Source organism: Eumetopias jubatus, unplaced genomic scaffold (assembly GCF_037043125.1).
Source record: "Eumetopias jubatus isolate StellerSeaLion01/CBP00866 unplaced genomic scaffold, mEumJub1_p1.0 scaffold_15, whole genome shotgun sequence".
NCBI classification, from domain to species: domain Eukaryota; kingdom Metazoa; phylum Chordata; class Mammalia; order Carnivora; family Otariidae; genus Eumetopias; species Eumetopias jubatus.
In genome coordinates this window covers 62,764,117-62,784,204 of record NW_028274821.1, presented here as the reverse complement: position 1 = coordinate 62,784,204, position 20,088 = coordinate 62,764,117, and the positions used below count along the sequence as shown (strand labels likewise).

Here is a 20,088-nt window from a genome sequence, read left to right as displayed (position 1 = left end):
CCCCCCCGCCAATCTCTAGCCAGTTGGCCTAACCCACCTGGGAGCCAAAGCACAAGGAAACCCAGTGCTGTGTAGGGCACAGAGCCAGGTGGGTCTGGAGGAGCAAGTGACCCCCAGGGCCTCACTGTGAAAGTGGGGGGGCAGGTTGAGGGGGGCCAGTCTGAGCAGCACAGCCCAACAGTTGGGATGGGGGAACCCAGAAGGTATCAGAGATGACAAAAACACTGTCAAGCAGTCGATTCAGGGAGACCATCTTCAGACCACAGGAATTCAGAAATCCAGAAGGCCCCAGGGAGGCCAGGGCACGTCCTTGATGGCTGAATTCAAGTGTCCTGTGTTTAAACAAGGATAGAGGCACATCTTTGCAGAGATATTTTTGGCATGCAAGAATCGAATTCATTTAGCAATTTCCCTTGCAGCAGCAGGTTGAAATTTCCCATCAACTGTTTTCAAGGACATTTAGAAGCAACGCTGTAGCAGACGCTCCATTATTTACTTTATGAAGCAGTCCTGAGTGACTTAGAGGCAAGATTCAGGTGCAACAATGCCGAAGATCTGGGTGCGAGACTTCACTTTGCCTCAAACTCACTATGGTCCTTTAAATCACTCTCTTCCCATCTCTGGGCCTCAGTTTCCTTTTCTGCTATGTGACAGGATTGGCTGTGATCTGTAAGATCCCTTCTGATCCTAGCATGTTGACGTTCATAGAAACTATAAGATCAGAACAAGGCTTGACACACTGGTCTTAGCAATGATTTTTGGGGATAGGAAACCAGAAGCTCAAGCAACAAAAGCAAAAATAAGCAGAGCTACATTAAACTAAAAAGCTTCTGCTCAGCAAAGGAAACCATCAGCACAAGGAAGGGGCAACCTACAGAATAGGAGGAGATATTTGCAAACCATATATCTGATAAGGGGTTAATATCCAAAATATATAAAGAACTCATACAGCTCAACAGCAACAAACACATAAAAGAGAACCCTGATTTTAAAAATGGGCAAAGGACCAGAATGGACATTTTCCCAATGAAGACATCCACATGGCCAAGAGGTACATGAAAAGATGCTTGATATCACTCATCATCGGGGAAATGCATATCAAAACTACAATGAGATATCACCTCATACCTGTTAGGATGGTTATCACCAAAATGACAAAAGATAACTAGTATTGGAGAGGATGTGGGGAAAAGGGAACTCTTGTACGCTATTGGTAGGAATGCAAATTGGTACAGTCATTATGTAAAATAGTACGGAGGTTCCTTGGAAAATTAAAACTAGAACTACCATATGATCCAGCAACCCCTCTTCTGGGTACATATCCAAAGGAGATGAAATCAGTACCTGGAATCTATCTGTGCTCCCATGTTCATTGTTGCATGATTCACAATAGCCAGGATATGGAAATAACCTAAGGACACACACTGGAATATTATCCAGCCTTAAAAAAGGAGATAATGCCATTTATGACAACATGGAAGAACCCAGAGGACATTATGTTAAGTGCAATAAGCCAGACACAGAAAGAAAAATCCTGTATGATCTCGCTTGTGTGTAGAATTTTACAAAAAGTCAAATTCATAGAGGCAGAGAGTAGAAAGGTGGTTACCAGAGGCGGGGAGGCCGAGGAAATGGGGAGATGTTGGGCAAGGGGTACAAAGTTGCAATTATGTAGTATGAATAAGTTCTAGAGATCTAATGTACAGGGCGGTGACTATATTAATAATATTGTATTGTAGGGACGCCTGGGTGGCTCAGTCGGTTAAGCGTCTACCTTCAGCTCAGGTCACGATCCCACGGTCCTGGGATCGAGAGCCCCGTGTGGGGCTCGCTGCTCAGCGGCGAGCCTGCTTCTCCCTCTGCCTGACGCTTCTCCCTGCTTGTGCTCTCTCTCTGACAAATAAATAAATAAAATCTTTTTAAAACATAATATTGTATTGTATACTGGAAATTTGCTAAGGGAGTAGATCTCAGGTGCTCTCACCACACACACACACACACACACACACACACACACACACACAAATACAAATAGTAACTACGTGGAGAGATGGATATGTTAATTAGGTTAACTGTAGTAATCTTTTCACTATGTATATGTATGTCAAAATGCTGTACACTTTAAATATACACAGTTTTATTTTTTCAAAAAAGAACCAGTCCTGACATACCAGCACAGCCAACTTGGCAGTCAGTCTGTGATTCCATTTTGTAAGTTACAAAATGGTTTCTTTGAAATCTCTCTTTTAAAACTGCTCCATTTCTCTGATGCAGCAAGAAGGCAAGAGAAAATAATTGCTTTCCAGTGGACTCATGCCCATGAAAACAAACCCAAGTGTACTGCTGCTAAAAAGGATCCAGTCTGCCACACTTCCTATTTATTTGGCTTTGGAGAATCGGACAGAGCAGAACCGAGGAAGGCATGACACAGCGCCCTGAGTCATCACCTGAAGCGGCTCCCACCTCCCAGAGCCTCGGGCCGGCTGGTGCGAAGGCAGGACCTTCTCTCACCGCTAACCCTCGGTCCTACGGTCGTACGTGTCTCCACGGAGGAAGCCGTAGCGCTCACTTCCTCATTACAATTCCTGCCCACAACGCGCATTTCTGGTTTAAGTTAGCAAAGAAAACAAAACCAGCCCGAGCGCGCACTCTTTCTTCGGTTCCTGGACTGCATTCAATCCGATCTCCTGTTGTGTTTGCCTGCCTAACTCCTTTTCCCGACTTAACAGAAACGGCAGTCTCACCTCCCCTCCTTCAAAATCTGCTCCATTCTGGTGGGGCTGCCAGGCGCAGATTCCGGACCCCCTCCCCGGCGATGACGCCACCGAAGCGTGACCAATCACAGACCCCAGTCCCGCAGCCTGGAGACTGAGGGCGGGGACTGGGGGAGGAGGCCGGAGCAGCTGCTGGGACTTACGTCAGGTTAAGCACGGGGAGGAGAGAGCAGCGTCCTCACTGCTCGAGGCCTCACGGCCTCGCTGAGCTAAAGAACAGGTTAGGAGTTTCTGGTGGCCATGCTTCCTGTGCCCTGTCCTCGCCAGGATGAAGCCATCCCAAGTAAGGGGAAATGGGGCCTGAGCACACAGAAAAGTCAAGATGAGTGATGCAGGGCTAGGCATGGGAGTCGAGGGCGAAAAACTTGACAATACAATCTGTTTACTTGGACACAGTGAACCCAATGCCGCCCCCCTTCCCCACCTTTGTACAAGCACCAGTAACTCTTCTTTTCTAGGTAAAGGAGGGTTAACTGGATTTCTGTCCCACAACCAAGGAAGCCTGAATCCTACAGCAATTGGTCCCTGCACATGGAGATTCGTAAGTAATAAGGTAACAGACCCTAAAAGGTGGGACTGGCTCAGGCAAGGTGGTGCAGAGCCACCAGGATTCCTCTTTCCTGGGGAGAGAGGCTGGTATTCCGGGCCTTGTGCTGTCAGCCGCTGTTACAAGAAGTCTCCCTCAAAAGATGTCAGGATGTTGGAAGGGGTCATCTATGCTCTATCAAAAAGGATGCTTCCATCAAAGCTGGGCTGTTTGAAAGTGGAAGGGATTGGCAGATAAAAGAGAAGCCCTTTCTCCCCGCAGTAAGATTCCAAGGGTACAGAGAGCTGGAAGACCTTTTTCCTTGAAGAATTGCAAAAGTGGTAATCTTGGGCTGGGAAGGAGAGAACTGGTGTAAAGAGGAAGCATCTCATCTTGGAGCAGCATTGACTGCAGCACAGCCCAGGGCCTGCGTGGACCTTCCTCATCTCTTGGAGCTTCAAGCCAGCTCAGGCCAGGAAGCTGAGTCCCCAGGAAATGGACACTCCTCCAGGCCTGTGGCCAAGAGAAGAAATCCCTCCGCTATGGGGTCTGGTTTGCTCAGCAGAATTCCCCCAAGTCCCCCAAGAGGCAGGACAAAGAGGAGGGCAGAGGAATTTCCTCCTCTGCCAGAGAAGTGAGTTTTTGCCGTCTCTGTCCAGAGGATGGGATATAGGGATATAGGTAGTTGGCTGATGACAACCGGGAATTGCTTCCCCATTCCATTTTTTAAAAATGGAATTTTGCAAACACATAGGGAGTGGTTTCATGCATCATTTAGTCATAGATGGGAAGAGAATGAGTAGGTCTCATCGGCTTCTCAATTATAACCTGATCCAACTGTTGCTTTTTCAATTATTCAACACGTATTTATTGAGCACATACGAAATGGCAGATCTCTTTTAGATCCTGGGGATACAACAGTGAAGAAAACAACCAGCCAACCATGACTTATGACTTGGGGAGTCATTCCCATACCAGGAAGTAGGGACACCATCCAGGCAACTGGCCAGGCCCAAACCCCAGGAATCATTCTCTGACCACGGAGCCCTTTCAGGAGGCTCCTCCTAAATCCAACCCAAATCTGTCCACTTCTCACCGTGTCCTCGGCTTAGCCATGGCCCAAGACATCATGGCGTCTCGGCTAAATCACTGTGACAGTTTTCAAACCAGGCCATTTGCCTCCACGTTGCCCCCCAGTCCATTCAGCACACAGAAGTCACAGTGGTATTTGCAAAACAAAAAATCAGTTCATACATTGTCAAACCTAACGGATCTGCTGAGAGCAAACATCTAGATAGTTGTTATCTATGTCAATAATAAAATGAATGCTAGCAGCAGGAGGCAAGTATGTTTGTGAGACTCTGTGTATATGAAGAGTCAATGCTGGTTTTGTGTTCTCTGACAGTGGAAAATATCATAATGATACATTCAATTGTATAATTTGCTGCCTCCAAAAAATAAATAAAACCAGTTCATGTCCCCCTCCGCTTAAAAACCTCCGGTAGGGGCGCCTGGGTGGCTCAGTCGTTACGCGTCTGCCTTCGGCTCAGGTCATGATCCCAGGGTCCTGGGATCGAGCCCCACATCGAGCCCCACATCGGGCTCCCTGCTCGGCGGGAAGCCTGCTTCTCCCTCTCCCACTCCCCCTGCTTGTGTTCCTGCTCTCGCTGTCTCTCTCTCTGTGAAATAAATAAATAAAATCTTAAAAAAAAAAAAAAAAACCTCCGGTAGCTGCTCAGAGCAACCAGACATAAAATCCAAACGCCTTACCTTAGTTGGCAGGAGCGTGGGTGGTCTGCCGCTGCCTACCATCCCCCCTCTGCCGGCGCTGTTTTCCCCCTCACTGTCTCTTGCTTCAGCTCTCCCAGCTTCTTTCTGCCCCTAACACATACCAACAGAGGTTGCATCTCAAGGCCTTTACCTTTGCAGTTCTTCCTTCTTGGGACACTCTTCCCCCAGACCTTTGCAAGCCCGTCCCCTTTCCATTGTTCAAGGGTAACAGGATACCCAGTGGGACTTTTCTTATTGTCCAGGAATTCCAGCTAAAGCCCAGAGATGGGGACAAAGAGGTTCTAAGCATCTACCATCTCAAGAGAGCTGCCCCACCCCCACCCCCGTAGCACCAGTTTCCCCTGCTGGGGCTTACTGAAAGGTACCCGGATGTCCCTATCAGCTGTGCTCCATGCCTCCTTTCTAATCTCCATGGGAGGACTGGGACAGAGGGGGAAAAAAGGTGGGCTAGAGCCAGAACCCTCTGCTTTGTGGGGAGAGCAGTGTTTGTAATGAGAGGTGACCCTCCCCCTAAGCCAAATACTGGGGAGGCGCCGGAAATCAGCCATAGACAAGGGGTCCCTGAGAGACCTGCGGTTGACAGCTGTGGCCAGGTGAGTAAAGGTACTTTGTCCAGTTTCCTCTCCCTCTGCTCTCCACAAACACACTGGGAGAGCAGGACCTTGCAGAAGCAGGGGGAGGGATATCCCAGAACCTGATCGCATTCCGTCCCCATCTTCGCTCCCAGGAGTCGGCATCCGAGCTCAGGAGAGGCAGAGATTTAAACCACTTGAGATTGTAGTCTAAAGGTAGAATGGACTTGTAATCACCCAGGAGGTCATGAAATCTTCCTGGGTCCGTCCTGGGTCCATTTGCCCTCAAGGTACATTTCTCACCCTTTCTCAAACTTGGGGGTTGGGGACCTGATCCCGGCAGGCCACGCAGCCCAAGCCGCTGGGTCAGCTGACTTCTGGCTACTTTTGGTAGGTGAGGGATTGGAAAGCAGGAGGAAAGAACAAGTTCGGGCTGCTTCTTCCATCCTCCCTGCTTCCAGTGCAATTTCTGGCTGTGGGGTCTTCTTCCTTTAGGAGTCCCAGCCTAGCATGGCCCAACTTTTGCTGTTTGCTCCTGGCCTCTGGACTTTGGGAACGCATCCTCCTCCATTATGCCTCTCTTGACAATATCTGGAGAGTCTTACTGTGCCCTGTTCAGTTTCTAGGCCTTTCAATCACTTGTGTGACTAATTGTCTGCAGCAAATTTCCTCTGTTTCAAATACTTATGAAGAACTTTTTGTCTTCTGGATGGGCCTTTACTCATACAGTTCCCCACAGGTTTATAAGGGCCTATCCTGAACGGGACTGTGTTATAAATACAGCATCGTTGGGGACAGTATTTGTAAGAAATCAAATAATTTTATATTTATACCTTAATCAAGACATCTTAATACACCAGTTACAAATATCCCAACTCAAATGCTATGTTTTCAGAAGGGTATCTCAGCATCCCCTCCCCCAACCATATACCTAACTTACTTTGTCTTCTTAGAGGAATTTTCAGTACCTGAATCCACTTATTTGTATATTTCTTTGTATTTTTTAAAATATATTTTTTAAACATTTTTATTTATTCATTTGAGAGAGAAAGGACCAGAGAGAGCACAAGCAGGGGGAGAGGGAGAGGCAGAGGGAGAAGCAGACTCCCTGCTGAGCTGGGAGCCTGACGTGGGGCTCGATCCCAGGACCTGGAGATCATGCCTTGAGCTGAAAGCAGACGCTTAACCATCTGAGCCACACAGGCGCCCCTGTTTCTTTGTATTTTCCATCCTCCCTTCTGCTGGAATAGAAGATCCTTGAGGGCACTCACTCTTTTCCTAACCCCTACCCTATGTGCTCAGTAAATGACTAACAGTTGACTGAGCAGCATCAGGACCTGGTGGAATGACATGAACATCAGCCACAGACCCTCAACTCACAGCAGCTAGGATGTAACAGCTGGATGTCACTTTGGTTGTTACATCGGAAAGAGGGGCTGAGTACATCTTTCCTATGTGTGAGTTAAAGCAGCCTTGGAATTGTGTATATGGGAATTGTGGATAGAGAGAGACCCTCACATGCAAGAAGTTGGATGCAAGGGGTCTTTTATTTTTACTTGCCAATTTGCATTTTCTTTCTTCTGTAGCATCATCCTTTCTTTGAGGGATTGCTCTCTATCCTACTCATACTATCTAAGAATGCAGAATTTGGAATAGACGACCAGATTTTTTTTATAATCTTTTAAATTTTACTTGTGGTTACAATATTTAGGCTATTTCTTTTTGCATCAGTTTTGCTCCTTACATCTCCACAGCACATTATCCATTATATCTATGCTTTAAAATTCATTATCAGTAGATTGTATATAGAATCTTTTAATTTTAAAAATGGCTTCTGTGTCAGTGGTTTATAGACTGTTTCATTATAATCCTGTGATTCAGTGAACCACTTCAATCCATAGATAAAACTCTTTCAGCTCAGGAAATTTTCTCTCATTATTTTGTTAATTAATATTTCACTTCTGGGGCGCCTGGCTGGCTCAGTCAGAAGAGCGTGTGACTCTTGGTCTCGGGGTCATGAGTACAAGCCTCACAGTTCGGTGTAGAGATTACTTAAAAAAAAAAAAAAACAAAAAACTATCCATTCCTCTTTCTGATTCTAAAACTCCTGCTACATAGATATTGGAACATTTTATCTATCTTCCTCTCTCTTATTTTTCATCTGATGAATTTATCTTTTTGTCTGTGTTCTGAGGGGATCGTATTAATTCTTATGAGTTTATCTGATAACTCACTAAGTCAGTTTTCAATAGTATACATGCTGCAGTTCTATTTTATTTGGGGTCGCAGACAATTATTTTATTTTCAAGGATTGTTACTTGTTCTCCCAGTATCCTATTTTGTGCTTCTCCTGCCCTCTGTCTTTTCACCGAAATACAAACTTGAATTGTTTTAAAAGTTACATCCTGCTTTCTATAATAATTCTTCTTAATTGGCTCTGATTGATCTTCTGGTTCCATTTTGAGGCCACTTCATCTCCTCAAATGACTAACAGATGCTTGTTATTTGCCGGTATTTATAAATATGAAAATCTATATTGAAAAGGATTGATGGGTCTTCCGAGTGCTATGAGCAACTGTGCAGGTCACTGTGCACTTTCCTAGCTGCTCCTAGAGCAGGTTTGCCTCCAACCCCTACTGGCACAGTCCTGCGGACACCAGCAGCCGGACAGAATCACAGGCAGACACTGCCTGTGTCGTGTTTGCCAGATACCTGCTTGTGCCAGGTTTCTATCTCCCAACAAGTTCTCGAGGTTTCTGCCTGGTTGGCGTTGTTCTTGAAACAAAACCTGTGTTGGCTTCCCGTTAGATGGAGCCTGATTTAGCAGGTTTTACAGTGCCCAGCCTGGAGACCTCCAACTTGTGCTTGCCAGAGTCTACCCTAAGAGCCTTCTCTGGTAGCCTGAGCCCACTCTGCCTGGGCATGGCCGCTCAGAAGCACTGGAATTTAACGCACCCCTGCCTTTCAGTGACTGATAGTGTATAACTACCACAGCTCCCTTGTCTCTTAGGTGGGAAATTCTGTGGTGCCTATTCATTGCATATTGGCTCCCAGAGTTTCTAAGAGGAGAGCATGATCTGGTCATCCACAGTGGTGACTAGATGTCTCCTTTATAGCCTGCCTTCCCTTCTTTGTCTCACTTCCCCACTTCCCTGTCAGGTGTGTTCTGGGATCACCTGCCACATAAACTACTTGCAAATGAATGCTCATCTAAGGGGGAAACCAAATGACAGCATGTGGCAGGCTCTTTAGAAAGTTCTCTCTCCTGATGTGGAGAATGAACTGGAGGGGGAAGCTGGAGGCCAGGCGATCAGCCTGGAGGTGTGAGCAGCAGTCCCACAGAAGGTAAGAGAGGAGCCAACACCCCACTGTGTCTCAAAGACCAACACCTGCAGCAGAGCAGAGTGCTCCGCCAAGATATTGGTAAAATACTGTGACATTTAGAAGAACAGAAAGTAGCCATCGTGGAAATATCTAGACTTTGCTGACCTTCCTAGCACTTACTTTTTTTTTTAATTGTTGTTGTTGTTGCTGTTATTACTACTTCTAAGGAAGCATTCAGTCAGTGTTTGTTGAACGAATGAGGGAAGGAAGAGATAAATGACTCCTTGGCGGCCGGCTGGGTGGCAGGGCCATTCACTGAGAGAAGGCCCAAGGGAAAAAGAGCAAGTCTGGGAGGGGGAGTGGGGCAGGCAATCTCCTCTGCAAACATATCAGATAACAGGGCACTCTGGGTACTTTCTGGAACTCAGGGTGCCGGGCAGGCGCAGGCAGGGGGATCATCAGACTATTTCATAGTCACTGTAGCACGTGCTCCTGTCAATCAGGAGGAATCCAGCCCCAGTGCCAGAGCTGAATCAGGGAGCCCCTGCAGAGCCAGATGATAACACTTTAGCTGTTGGATTATGGGGAGGAGGGGCAGAGGGTGAGGGTAGCCAGAAGCTTGGGCCTCTCATCCACTTAGGGGCTTGGGGCAGTGGATCTTCACCGACAGGTATAGTTGTATCCAGCGTGTACAGGTAGAGCCCGAGCCCTGGGCTTGAGGTCAGGCAGGGAAACCAGGCAGATTAGAAGACATCACCCAGCAAGTCAAGAACCCCAGCTCCTCCTTCCTGAGAAACATCAGGGCAGGCCAAAGACAGTGAGCACTTATGGGTGCTTACTCAGGGTGAGAACACCCTTTCTAGAGCTTCCAACAACTTAACTCAATAGAGAGTAGTTTTCCCATTACTATCTCTGTTTTATAGATGAAGAAACAGCTGCAGGGAAAGGTTGAGTGTAGGGGACGATCTTCTGTAACTTGCCTATGATTACAAGGTTCTTTGGGGGCAGAGCCCAAATTCAAACCCACACCAAGGCCTGCCTATACTCTGCTGCCCTGCAAGTTGGGTATAAGGTGGAAGGCAAAGGGGAAAGTCAGCCAGTGGGGATGGAAGAGCTGTGAGGGGCTCAGTGGTGTCTCGGTGACCCAGGAGCTCAAGGAGTAATCAGAAAAGTGCTTCTCCAGCTGCTAGGTTAGGCAGAGATTGCACACATATACTTGCCTCAACTGGTGAGGTCTCTGCGGAATTGGGAGAGAAGGAGATATACGTGAGGTCTGTAATAGTCTGTGGCCAGAGAATGTGTTCGGTGGGTTTAAAAAGTGGGGAGCTTCATCTGTCTTTGAACTTCCAAATCCAAACATAGTCCTGGGTACAAAATCATCATTCAAAAAGCATTTCTGAATGGATGAATGAATAAACAAAAGACCTGCTTGATTTTTCTCAAGCAAAGACCTGATCCCATATCTCATCTTCTTAAAATCTTCCCAACATATGCCACCAATTGCGGGATCAAGTTCAAATGCCTTATCCTAGAATGCAAGGCCAGCGAGATCTCACCTCTGTCCTCATCCACCACCACACCGCCCACACTTGGCACTTCCTGTGCGTACTGGGATTTTTGTTTGTTTGCTTGTTTGTTGTTTTCTCGACTTCCTGAGTCCCCATTTTCTGGTCATTGTAAACCTCACATTCTGGGTGGAGGAACCGTTCCTTCTGCACAGCTCATCCTGGGTGGAGCTGCCAATCCCAGTTCCAGGCAAACACAGGTGGGCCGGATCAAGTCCTTTCCGGGAATTAATATAGTCCCAGAAGGGAGAAGTCTCTTTCCTCTGAGGCCAGTCTCTGCGGTGGTGGGGCAACATAAGCCTGGGGCTGTCTGTGATCAACCCCTGCCACATGAAGAACTCTTGTTCCTCCCTGGAGGGAAGGAAGCCAAATAAAGAGAAAAGCAGAAGCAAGACAGCAGACAGACAGTCTCTCTCTCTCTCTCTCTCTCTCTCTCTCTCACACACACACACACACAGAACAGACTAAGTGACCACATCACTTGAGTTTCTTGCATTCCCCATCTTTCCTCCTGGTTTCCACAGCCAACACATTCCTTTCTGCGTGTTTGCTGTTTTGTGTTTTTGGCTTGTGAATTTGGCTTGTGTCCCCGTTACTGACTAGCATTCAGCGGACGGTTCCCTGAAGTCCATGCTGTCTCCTTCTGGCACTTTCTACAGGTTCCGACAACACAGTGCCTGCCGTACCAAGTCCGGAGGTGCAGGGCATGTAAAAGGGGCTCTTGTGATCCGTCCTCCTGGTTTCCTCGGTTCCCCTCCTGGCACCAGCATGGGGCGGGCTCTGACTAAAATGGATGGCATCTTCACTTGGCATCCTCAGGAGCCACAGGCCCCCTTCCTCTCTCAGTTCCTGTCCATTGCCAGGCAGCTCCCAGCCCCATCAATTTGGTAGGTGGGCCGGTCCTCCACAATCCACTTCTGGGACTTTCCAACCTGTAAGTGCCTTTGATTCTATGACTCATTAGAGATTCTCATCACTCTTCCATTTAGGAAGCCCCTAAGTGGAGGTTCTGGGCTGTGTGCTTTTTTGTTTTTTGTCCTCAGTTTCCTTCCTACCTCAAGGACTATTTGGGTGGATTCTGTTAGCCGACTTTCTGGGCCAGCCCAGCTGAATGGGAGGAAGTATCCCGGCATGCCCCTCGCCTGGTGATTCTGTCTCTCCTGCGGGGTTGAGCCAAGAGCCAGAGCATCACAGACTTGGAGCTGGAGGGGTCAGACAGGCAGCCTCCTGCAGTGGCTCCTTGCAAAGAGCTGACACAGACCGAGTCTGAAAGTAGCCCCACCACTCACCAGCTAGGCGACCTGGAACAAGTGACTTCCTGAGCCTCAACTTTTTTTTTCTTTCATTTGTAAAGTGGAGCTAAAAATACCTACGTTGCAGGGTTATTAAGAAAGGTAAGTGGGTCTTATAATAAGGCTGATGTTTAATAGCTGGGAGCTGATATTCGGGGTTTTTTTTATCCCAACCTCCTTGAAAGAACAAGGCAGGCTTGCCCAAGGTCATGCGTTGGGGCAGTCACGATTCACCGCGTTTGCCCTGCCCGGGTTCTTCTGCCCACCCCACGCTGCCCCCACCAAGGGGGACACAACAGGCAGGCGCGCAGGAGCATGCCGGGAAATCCTCCTGTTCTCTGATCATCTCCTGAGGGCTGTGTAGCAGGGGCAGGGTGAGCAAACCCGCCCCGGGGCCACTTCCACATCAGCGGTGGAGAATAAAGGAACTTATAGGGCAAAGAGTCAAACAGAAGAAAGTGCCTGGAAAAGCTGTTTTTATGTTCACTTACATGGAAAAAAAAAATCAAAGTATACAGCACGAAGATATATGCGTCTCAGAAAAATTCATCCTGATGAACCTGTTGGTTCAACGGCAGTTGTAATCCGAGAGTTGCCCCATGGAAGTCATAAAATTGGGGGTGGGGGCGGGGGGAAGGGCCACCAAGGGAAAGGTAGTTATTATGCGCTATTTCTCTTCTAGTTGCAGATCATTTGGAGTTTGCACTTTTCCAGCAAGTCAGAGTCATATAAACAGGTGCCATACTAAAATATGATTGGGTAAAAATATAAAACTCCTAAAGCACGATGGCAATAATATTTTAGGAAATAAACAATAAGGCTGGTAATATCAGAAAATCCAAATGGGGTCATTCGAGCAGTTCTGTCTGTCTGTCTGAGCAGCCAAGGACGGCTGTATATTACGGATGCATGAAGAGTAAAGCGTTCGGTTGGCACATAGAAAGGGGAACATGTCTAAACACTGACTTTGTGAGAAAACATGAAGGACATCTTACACTCAGCAGCGATGGTTAAAGGAGGAAATTACTTTCTGAAGGATGCAGGGGGCAGGATGCCAAGGCCTTTGTTTTCAACTTGCTCTTAACCGTGTTGGGATGTGTTCACACTGCACGGGGTCTCCTGCAGAATCTAGCACCAATAGATGGATCAGATTTTATTTGTGATCTGAGTCCTTTATGTCTTCAGTTTAGAGTGTATTGAGGTATGTTTTCTTTGGTTGCTGTTGTGACGAATGTGTAATAAAAAACTAATATTTACAACATTTAAACCTTTTAGATTTCAGTGTCAACTCTTCACATAAGGAAAACTGGAAAACGCTTACGAATCATTGGAAGGTCATTACTTCCTGGCATCTGTCATGAAACTGTTTTCGATACACAGAACAATGAGCCTATTAGCACAGCTATATGTTTTCTGGTCCAGAATCTTCCCTGCGCTCAGTGGGGAGGCCAGTCCCGTGGCGGCCATGTCAGCCGTCCGCCACGCTTCACAGTAGTTATCCACAAGACGCACTCCGTGGGGGCTGGAGCCGTGCCAAATGACCTTCTGGGGCCTGCAAAGGAATTGCGGCACATTACCTTTGAGATGTCACTTCCTCGTGGTGTACCTCACCGAAGAACAAACTGGCATAAGTCATGAATCAAGTCCAACTCTTGAGCCCTTCATGGTCTGACCCCACCACTGGGAGCCGTCACTCTTTCCGACTAGCTGAACACCCTGTCCTCCAACCCCACCAGGCTCGTCCCTGTTCTCAGCCCATACTCTCCGCTTTCGTGAATCGGAACCTTTGCTCACAAGGTCCCTTAGTCTGGAGTGGCTTCTCTTTCATTTTCAGACCAGGGATTCCTTTTGGTCTTTCAAAGTCCATTAAATGCCCCCTCTTACAGGCTGCTTTCTTGACTGTCAGCCCCAAATAAGGATAAATCTTTCCTCCATGTGTCCATCATAGTATCTGTTACTCCATTTTACAATTACAGTGTTCTGTCTAGAACGGTAGCTAGCTGGTGACTGTCCTCCCCTATAGACTGTGAGCCTTGTAAAGGCTTGGGGTCATGAGGCTTATTACTATGCCTTCCAGGTGGGCATCGGGCAGACACTGAGGAAAGCTTTGCCGAGTTGTCATAATCTCAATAGCACACATCGTGTCCAAGGACTTAGGGCACAGTTCACAGTACGGGGTTAAAGGGCCGCCAAGAACAGCGTTCCTTACCACTCGCTGGGCGCCGACAGCATGCTAGCCATTCTTACACTTGTCGTCTTACGCTCACAGCAATCCTGTGGTACGGATATGATTATCTTGCCCATTTCACAGGGAGGCAGCTGAGGCTCAAAGAGTGGAGGAAATTTGAAAGGTCCCTTCTTAAGGTACTGGCCTCAGGTCTCCTGGCTGCAAGGCCAGGGGCTCTCTCCACGGCTCTCAGCTGCCTCGCTGAGGCTCTGTGCTAGCAACAGCCCTGAGGGGCAGCCGGTAAAAGCATTCCATTGCTAGAAGGTCTCCTAAAACTGTCTATCACACCATATACCCGCTACTCACCAGGAAGGATCCGTCATCACGTCTCGGCCATCAAAGGAATATATTGGAACGTGTGTATTGAACTGACCTCCGTGGCCAGAAAAAATTGAGTCCCAATTGTTGAAAAGTACTTGGCCCTGTGGAGACAGAAATGCCACATGGAGTCACCGTGCTATGGGCCGGCTAGTGGACTCTTTATTCGTTCTTCAAGGCCGAGAGGCCACCCCATGCCAAAGCCACCAGCCCCAATCGCAGAGCCTGGACAGAGCAGGAACTCAGGAAATGTTTGTGGTTTGATTTTACAATCCATCCTTGAACCCTTTGGGTTTTATTCCTTATTTCTCGAGGTACTTTCTCTTATTATAGGTGCATAAAGGCTCCTCCCCATCAAAACTGTGTTTTAGGTCTTTATTAATTTTTGCCTTTAAAAATTTTCTACATATATCTACACCAAACTTCAAATTTGTGCCAGGGCTTATCCAATCTGCACTGTAGGTGATACAGAGGTGACTCTCTCACTCCTTTTCCTGAAGGAGCCCAGTTTCCTTCAGTTATTTGTATTCCTAGAATACCAGTCATCTGAGTGGGCGAATGTGGCAGAACAGAACCTCAGGGAAAGAGACGGAAAGGGCCAGGTGTGGGGTCCAGAGGTACCAAACTGGAGCATGGGGGTCGCAGGGACTTAAGGGTCTCAAAGTACCTGTGAGATACAGTGAGAGGTCAGGGTCTAGGTTGTGTGTGAGCAGAAAGACGGCTGTCCCTCTGAGGCCTTAAAGGAGCCGGCTATTTCCATGGTGGAACAGGGGCCATAGAAGGCCCTGCCTTACCAGCGAAAGGGGGCAGAGAATTATCTGCCAGGTTTGGGCAACTTAGATGTGCCGAGAGGACCAAAGTAGGGGGCAGGACAATGTGGCTCTGGTTTGGGACCAGTGCTCACCAGTTCTCTGGTGCCGTCCAGCCCATGCCCTACAGAGAGCGGCCTCGGGTGGAACTGGGAGCCCCAGACTGGGTGTCAAGGACCTGACTTCTGGTTTCTAGTGCCCTCCGGCAAACTCCTTTCTCCCTCTGTGCTTCAGTTTCCACATCTGACAATGTGAGGAAAAAACAACTCCCTCTTTTATTGGAAGCATCTATTAAGATTACGGATATAAAGTACTTTGTACTTGTCTGCTCCAAGAGTTGTACCGTCCAGCCAGGAAGGGCCATGGTCAATGTCAGGAAACTGAGGCACAGAGAGGTTCAACTGACCCACCCAGGCACAGAGCCAAACAGGGACAGGTGGGGTCTGGAACCAGCATGCTTCTGATGATGTCAGGCAGTGGCAGCTCCTATGGTCCCTGTGGAGCCCAGGGCCTCCAGGAGACAATGGGGAGATTATTTATGTTTACCTTGAGGTTCACTATTGGAAGGCTGTATCTCTCTGCTTTCCTCACAACCGTGGAGAGGTCTTGCAGATGGGAGGATAAGAAGGCCCGGTAGGTGGACAACAGCCCTGCAGCCCTAGCCTGCTGGAAGCACTGCAAATCTGCTCGAAGGTCCCCGGAGAATGGTGTGTTCAGAGCAACCAAGTGCAGCTAAAAAAGTAAGTGAGAGTTAAAAGAGTTAGAAGCAAACTCCAACCCGCATGCCCATCTCAGGTTGCTAGTACGACCCCGGACTCCCTGGGACGGAAGGCGCTACAGGTGGTCTCACTGAGCCTCTTCCCGGGGCGGCGTTCCAGCCCCGGCCTGACCAAATCCGAGGCAGGAGAGCTCGGAGCCCAGGCAGCGGGCTTCGGCTCTCTGAACTGCTCAACACGGTGGCAGTGTCTTCCATTTAGGAGAAAACAAAACAAAACAAAGCACTTCAGAGATCTGAATCCAGCGCGCAGGCCATTTGCTGGAGACTGCTGGGTCTGCCCTAGTTCAGCTTCCAAGAGGGTTTTAAGCCAGCTTTGGTACGGGATCCCAGAGCTCCGCCAACCAATCTGGCCTTGCCCTTTCCTCAACCTCCCGAGTAGGCTTGGGGCTGATCGTGAGGGACCAGAGGGAAAGGCACTGAAAGGAGAAGGTTATGACACTTCTCGCTAAGACTGCCGGGTAGACCCTTTTAGGAACTAGGGGTTACACCGTAACACGAGCCTCACATCCCTGCCACCTTGGGCAGTAGCCAAAATAAGAGTCCTTCCATAGTGTTTTCTCCCACCCTTTCTCTCCCTAAACCCATCCCTCTCTCCCGGCCTTCGTGCTGTGCCCTCTAGAATACACGTGTCCAGGAGTAGCCGTCTCCCTCCTCGATGTCACCTCAGGAGTGACTTTGTTCTCACCATCAGAGAGCTGGGGAGGGCTGGTGCAGACCCTGGGCCCAAGTCTCCAGAAAAGAAAAATATTTCAAAATATCTTAAACCAAAAGACATGAAATGAGCCCCGTGGGGTGAGGTAAGAGGTGGTCCGTGCTCCTCCCCCCATTCCTGCGCTGCCTCTCCGGTCTGAACATCTCCAGCACCAAGCTTCTACATGGCCCGACACCGAGGGCCGCCATATTGGCATTCTCTGGCTCATCAAGGGTCCGGCCAGGTGGGCACAGCTCACTACGAACCACAACATTCAGACCACCCCACGCAGTCCCTGCACTTCTCGGGGCATCCTTCTCTGTTTCGCCACCCCTTTCCTTCCCCATTTTGAAGAGAAGAGACTCCACGCATGCCACACCTCCCAATTTCTTCCTGTTTATTCATCCCTGGTTCGGCCTGTATCGCCACACTAGATAGAGGTCCAGGTGAAGCACACCCCCTGCCCCCCACCTGAGACAAGGCTTCCCCTGCAGCGCCCCCAGCAGCAGCCTGAGGATGGGGAGGGGGCTGCAGCATGCTGCTCACTCACCATGACTGCTTTCAGGCCACCAGACTTCCAGCCCCACACAAGCTCTGTCTTCCTCCCTCCCACGGATCTGCAGACCAGCACCCCAGCGATGAGGCCCTATGGTCTCATCACCCTCCAACCAGCACGCTTCTGCTGGCTAGACCCAAGGGTGGTCAGCAGAAGATGGCGTGCCCATAGCAGGGGACACCTAGGGAAGGTACAGAGGTACGTGCAGAGCTTCCCTGCTATGCCTCCAATCCTACCCACCTCCACCTCTCCTTTTTTACAAAGAAACATAAAGAACTGTCTGGAACGATGGGTGTTTCCAAATGGCGAGACTAGGGGCTTTTGTGCCCTCATGTCTGTATTTCTCTAAGGGCTGGGACATTTTTAATAACAAATATGCTATCGTTTTTATGAAGACAATACTGTTTCAACAATCAAGTGTTAAAAGGTTGATCTGGGGGACGGGTGTAGTTTTGGTAAAGTTATCGGGGATTTGCTGTTTCTTTCTCCATTCTTTTTATTTATTGTCCAAATTTTCTACAAAATACATATGATTTTAGTATATGTGCTGCCGAAGCGAGCACAATACATATGATTTTATAATTTATAAAATACTATTTAAAAAAATCCTTCAGCTGCTGCCCTAACTTCTCCCCTTCATGGCTGAGCTTTTGGAAGGGTTACCTCCACACGCTTCTCTCTTTCCTTATCTCACCTCCCATTTATTCCTCAAGCAGCTGGAATCTTGCTGGCATCTCCCCATGCCCCAGATATGCTCTTCTCTGGTTTCTAAATTTGGAAGACACCGTTTTGTTCTTTTGATGGGCCTCTTGGCAGCACCTGACGCTGCTGGCTTCTACCTTGTTTGGCGTTCTTTCTTCCTCTCGGGGGCTATGGCTTCTATTTGTCCCCATGGTTCTTCCATCGGTTCCTTTTTGCTTTTGCTCCTCACACTCCAACGTCTGCTCAATGTGCAGACACTCTTTTGGGAATCCTACCACCCCCTCACCCTTGCCATGGCTCGGAGGAAGCCTCCTAGGTCTTTTATCTCCAGACCAGGCCCCCTGATCCGACTCCCTCTGGGCGGCCTCCACTCACATATCCGATGGGGACCTCAGACTCACTGTGCCCCGATGAGGTCCTGCCTGATGAGTGGCAACACCACAGGAAACACATTTCTGGTGCAAGCCCAGGCCTTGTTCTTTGAAAATGCCCCCCCAACACTCGCTCAGAAGAGTGGCCATAGGCCATTCAATCTCATTCTCTTGGCTACGTTTGATTTGGTGGGGAGTGGGCAATGAGGCCAAGAGGACCTATGTAGACAACCTCTCCCCAGACCCTGAACTGAGTCAGGCAGTACCGGACTCTGCAGCTGTAAGATCACCTGGAGTTGAGGCCATGATCAGTGCCACGACAACTCAACATGGCATGCAAGCTTTGTGGAGGTGACCGATGTCTCTGTGTTGGGATGGCGGGGGAGAGAAGGCAGGAAGAAAAAGCCTTGCAGAAACTGCTCTGTACTGGAGCAGACTAACAGCAGGGACAGGAGTTCCACGGGCCTAGTTGTACTTCCTGCCGTTAAGTGTCAGGAGGTTCCTGCAATTATCTGAACAAGACCTTCTCTTAAGCTAGTAAAGGAAAAGAGTCAGAGTTTTAATTCTGGCAACAAAATGATCCTTGGGAAGGAAACCAGCACCACTCAATTATCCAAGCAGAAACTCGGGCATCATTCCTGACCTCCCTCATCCTCACGGCCCCATATCCATACCAGGGACCAAATCTGTCACTTCTGCCTTTTTATTTTCTCTCCAGTCTTATTTTTCTACATGTTCACTGCTGTGATCCTGGTTCAAAGAATACAACAGCCACCTGTCTTTGGGCCCCTGGGCCTGTCCCTGCCGATCCATTTGTACACTGTAACCAAGGTAATTTCTGAAATGCCAATCTTAGAGACCCTGTCCTTGTTTAAAACCCTTCAGTAGCTCCCCATTGTCTGCTGCAACAGGTCAAAGCCCTTAGCTTGGCTTACAGGCCCTTGATGACAAGCCCTTGTCCTCTGCAGACTAAACTTCTCCCTTCTCTGCCTTAAAACCTGCCTCTTCAGCCAGACTGAAGTACCTGCCGTTACAGTTACGCGAATGCCCATGCCCAGCACTCCCCCTTGACCCCCGCTGTTCCAAATCCCCTCTGCCTTGAACATGCCCACTCTCTCCCTCCCAGCTGGCTCTCTCCTGCTCTCAACTTTCCTTTAGGTCTTAGTTTAGAGGCTCCCTCCTCTAAAGAAGGCAGAATTCTTTGACATTCCTCATACCCCCAGCACCCTGTGTGCACCTCGCCTCACTGACCTACTGTAACTACCAACTACTGTAACTACCTGTTTGCCCCTCTTGCTAGTCTCTATGCATCCTGAGGGGAGGGCACGTGCTCTAAGCACGCAGCAAGGACACACTAGACACGCATGCAGCATTTGCTGGGGATATGCATGAACTGTACTTACTGCAGGCCTCTCGTAGCCGACACTTGAAAGCGGCATCAGCGGAGGTGGTGGCTGATGTGGCTGTTACATAAAAGAGGAAAACAAACGGTCCTGAATAAGCATCCAATCTGTTCTTCAGAGCACCGAGGTGCAAGTGTGATACTTTACATAGTCTGTCATTGTCTTCAGGCCACTCTTAACTGCCGGGAGTTTCATGCCCCCCCCGCCCCCCATGAAGACATGATCCTCAGGAAGGGAGGGGATATTCTCCAATCTTTTACAGAGAGCACTGAACCGAGGAAGCAGAAGACCTGTGTCTTAGAGCCAACTCATCCATTTCATAGAGCAGTCAGCAACGCAGAGCCTCAGTTTCCTGAACGGCAGGGTGGGGATAGCAAGACCTGCCTCAA

General features: G+C 48.6%; 1 protein-coding gene and 1 long non-coding RNA gene across 3 annotated transcripts in view; one reads left to right on the top strand and one right to left on the bottom strand.

Moving 5' to 3' along the window:
- The first annotated feature begins 2,937 nt into the window (after positions 1–2,937).
- LOC148162438 (uncharacterized) lies at positions 2,938–14,735 on the top strand. Of its 2 annotated transcripts, none has more exons than XR_015766908.1 (3): positions 2,938–3,057; positions 3,233–3,315; positions 13,120–14,735. It is a non-coding gene; the product is annotated as an uncharacterized LOC148162438 (long non-coding RNA). The 2 variants fall into 2 exon arrangements; XR_015766907.1 differs by having other exon boundaries at positions 3,233–3,327.
- Positions 12,255–20,088, bottom strand: part of COL15A1 (collagen type XV alpha 1 chain) — a 103,868-nt gene continuing 96,034 nt past the window's right edge. The window contains exons 38-41 of the mRNA XM_088019168.1: positions 19,700–19,759; positions 15,745–15,930; positions 14,378–14,493; positions 12,255–13,396 (exon numbers count right to left, since the gene is read on the bottom strand). Of these exons, the coding sequence (XP_087875294.1) occupies positions 13,183–13,396; positions 14,378–14,493; positions 15,745–15,930; positions 19,700–19,759 (576 nt within the window). The 3' untranslated portion in view covers positions 12,255–13,182. The remainder of the gene's footprint in view (positions 13,397–14,377; positions 14,494–15,744; positions 15,931–19,699; positions 19,760–20,088) is intronic.